The 3,796-nt window shown below is 39.5% G+C and overlaps 1 protein-coding gene across 1 annotated transcript in view; it reads right to left on the bottom strand.

Moving 5' to 3' along the window:
- Positions 1 to 688, bottom strand: part of LOC137969696 (uncharacterized) — a 1,593-nt gene extending 905 nt beyond the window's left edge. Inside the window, exons 1-2 of the mRNA XM_068816035.1 lie at positions 557 to 688; positions 1 to 292 (exon numbers count right to left, since the gene is read on the bottom strand). The exon at positions 1 to 292 is cut by the window's left edge and continues 905 nt beyond it. Of these exons, the coding sequence (XP_068672136.1) occupies positions 1 to 292; positions 557 to 688 (424 nt within the window). The remainder of the gene's footprint in view (positions 293 to 556) is intronic.
- Positions 689 to 3,796: the final 3,108 nt, after the last annotated feature.

Genomic DNA, 3,796 nt, shown 5'->3' with positions numbered 1-3,796 from the left:
TTTCGTTTTCGTACTCAATTGAAGCCTTTTCTATCGCTTTTTTCAATTCCATTTTCTCCTTCTCTGCAGCCTGTTTGGCTTGCTTGAGAAAAAAATCTAATCGAACCTTTTCTAATTGTACTTTCCTCTCTAGGTCCTGAACGGTATCTTGCATTATTCCAATATTTCGATCTCTAACCAACACTTGCTTTTCTCTTTGCGTAGCTCTTTGTTCAGACGCCTGCAGCTTCATTGTGAGACACTTCGCCTTTTCATACAAAATCTGAGCTTGAAGGCGATAACTCACCATCATCTGTTCAAGACATTTCAAAAGCTTGGTTACAGATTAAATTTCAAGTTAATTTTATTATTTGCTTAGGCAAGCTTGTATACTTTTTCCCTCAAAATCGCTCTTCTAAAGAGCCCTAAGACTAGAAATCCAGGGACCATTTCAACCCCACGACCAAGCAGTGCAAGCTGATGAGTAAAATGGGAAAGATAAGATGCTACAAACTGCTTTGCAATGCAAAAATTCTTCCATGCCTGAAATGGGAAACATTTTGTGATATCATCTCACCTGTTTCAGTTCTGAAGGGTCCTGCTCTTCTCCACATTCGATGCCGCAGATCATAGCTGTTAACCATTCCGGTTCCGCGGGATAACCATGCATGGATTCATTAAATGCTTTTTCTGTGTCGACTTTATCCATGTTGACAGATATGTAGCAAGGCCGACGTCACAGAAACCATTATGACCCAATTAACATCAAACTGTTCTAAAGCACGCGCTACCAGTGACACGAACAAACTATGAAAACTGCCAAGGATATCGTGGGCGCACTTGAGAATAGGGCAACTTAAATCAGAATGCAGCAATTTAAAAGACAGATGAGCAACAGAGGCGGTTGAGCCAAGGAAAAGCCAGGCTTGAACGGGATTCGGTCCCATAACTGTGTGATTTTCGCTGCACTGCTCTACCACCGAGCTATAGAGCCAGCTAAATATTTGTTTCATTCACGTCTTACGGGAAATAATATGAACTCGCAATGCTGGCTTGATAGCGTGGTGGTACAGCACTGAAATGCAATATATAGATTTAGCCAAGCCTAAAAGCGGAGCTCCTTGGTTATTTATTCTTACTGCTTGTAGGGTTTGTGAAAATAAAAGGTTTCGAATTGTCCACGTTTTGATGTTTCCGGTTGCTGCTTTAATAATTAAATCATTTTCTAAGCTGTCTTCTATAGAAAAATTCATTGCCTAACTAGTGAATTCCACGGTAAATTTGACGCTAAAAACCGATATCGCATGAATCACGAAGCGATGAGTGCGACATCGGTTTTTCTAGTGAAATTTACTTTGAATTCACCAGTTTGGCAATACATTTTCCTTAAACCGCGTCAGTTTTAAAAGAAAACAAGCAAACCCTCAGCGAGCGAATGAAAAAGCGAAAAAAAAGCCATTTCAGAGTCAACTGTCAATAGCCAGCGAATAGGAATCACGCTAAAATTAGAAGCCATAGAAACAACTTTGTCAGTTCAAGTCAAAGAAGAGTTTTACTGATGTACTTTATTCCACTTCATCTCTGAAAACAAGATCATTCACATTTTGATGTATTTCATTGAAATACAAGAATCGGCAAAATACGGCAATGCAACCAAGAAAGGAGGAACTTCAAACACGATCTGCTCCAACACTTAAATAACGTTTGGATGCTTTAATAAACAAACTTCTGAAAACACAAGTGAGTGAGATTTCCCTCTAATTTTACGAGAACTCATTGCGAATACGTGTTTAACATACGGGCAAAATTTTCTTGCCACTGTCGAGGCACATCGAAAACCAGTAGGACAAACGGATTAAAACGCACTTGTTCGCTCGCATTTTAAAGCAAAACAGACAAACAAATCAGCTTTTACTTTATGTCCAAAAGAGAACAGATAATTGTTATTTAATTTCAGTTAACAATAAAAATTCGATTTTCATTCCTGAACAAAGGAAAAACCGAATAAACCACTTTTTGAAAATAACAAACGGTTTAGTGCCCAAGGAAAGAATTTGTGGAGTAACTTCTTGCACCAAGTATGAGCTATTACTGGTATTCTGTTTTGTCGTTGTCGTTCTCTTTCGCTCTCCTTTCCTTTCTGTTCTAGACATAGGTCCTCCAGGCATCATGTAACCTTATCAGAGCTTCTAAAGATATGCCAAAAATTGCAATACAGAGAAAAATGCAGCTCTAAGAAAATTAAAAATAAACACTCAGCTTTAAGTTTACATCCCGCCGATGCTTGACTTGAATAACTGCGTAGCCACCAGTGTGGAACACAGGTATCATGATAGGTCAAACTGGATTGAAACAAGCGAAAAATGCAGAAAGAAAACATCTTCCAAACCGTTTTCCACCTGAACACGAAAAGCGTTGACTGTGTGAGAACTTTCGTTGATGTAGTATGGCCGTGTAGCCCCATGAGGCCACAGAAAGCGCGTGAAAAATGCAGCCTCACTTATGTTCAGGTGAGTTAACCTGGCATGAGCCTGCAATCCAATCGAAAAACCAGTACCTTGTCAGCGGTCAACTTAAAAAAAAAGCTAACCTCGACGAGCTCTAAGCTTGGGCCCGCGATATGAACACGTGATACTGGTCAGCAGATACCTTGCTTTGACAGGTGTCAATTGATCAAAAGATGGATGTCCAATATCAGATGTATGCTGTAAACTAGCATGATACTGGTCACATTGGCATACATGGATGGGTGGACGTACGGACGGACGTACGTACGTACGTATGTACGGACGGTTGATGACGTCATGGCTATAAAACCAAGATTTCGCGCATCGATGGGTTACAATATTTTCTTAAAGTGCCCCTGTTATCAAAAAACCCACTTCCTTTTTTCCTTCAGCTTTTGAAAGTGTGTTTGCTTTAACACCTGACGGGCAAAATTTTGAGCTTTGATTTTTATCCAAAGGCCGTTTACATTGAGTGTAAGTTTTGGATTTCACAGTCCGCCATTACTCACGTTCAAAACTGACCGATTGGACCTCAGACGGTTGGATCCAGGGAAAAGTGACGTCAGAGGCTCACTAGCTTAAAATTTCAGCGTGTGAACGCAGCTTATTATATATGCAAAGCGTGAGTTTGAAAGTCTGAAAGCCCAAAACCCCCGTGCTGCATATTAATTCTGCGGCGTACACACGTATTGCATTCTTAAACTAGTGAGCCTTTGACGTCATTTTCTCCTCGATCCAGCTCTCTCAAGAACATAATGTTAGTAATGGCGGACCATTAAATAGGAAAATTACAGTTAAAAAAAGGAGGCGTCTTTTTGAAATCAAGGTTTAAAACGTGGGTCACTTAGTGTTTTGTTAACATAGTTTTGAAATCCAAAGAAAAATATGAAATGATTTTTTGGTCACAGGGGCACTTTAAGGACGTTCGCGCCAATTGCTACTGCGCATCCTTACAGCGCAAGCAAATTCACATGCACGTTATGAATGAGCGCGCGCGCTAAGTACTAAAATGAACAATGATAGGGCAGATGGCCATTGCTATAGCTTTGCTTGGATTTAACGATCTTTGATGTTCGGTGACCCCTACTTTCTTTTCAGAAACAGATGTTATTTACAATTATTTTCACATTGTCCAAAAATGAACAAAATAATGTCAAAATTTAAAAAACGATCTCTGGCTAAAATGATTAAAAACTACGAGCTTTCGACTGCCCGAACTGCAGTCTTCGACGGGTAAAATAAATGATAAGAAATCGATGAGAAAATTTAAATAAAAACGAACATTGCAAAATGATGAGAATGTAGAAAAT

Source organism: Montipora foliosa, chromosome 1 (genome assembly GCF_036669935.1).
Source record: "Montipora foliosa isolate CH-2021 chromosome 1, ASM3666993v2, whole genome shotgun sequence".
NCBI classification, from domain to species: domain Eukaryota; kingdom Metazoa; phylum Cnidaria; class Anthozoa; order Scleractinia; family Acroporidae; genus Montipora; species Montipora foliosa.
The sequence above is the reverse complement of the archived record's forward strand: the minus strand, read 5'-3'. Positions and strand labels throughout refer to the sequence as shown.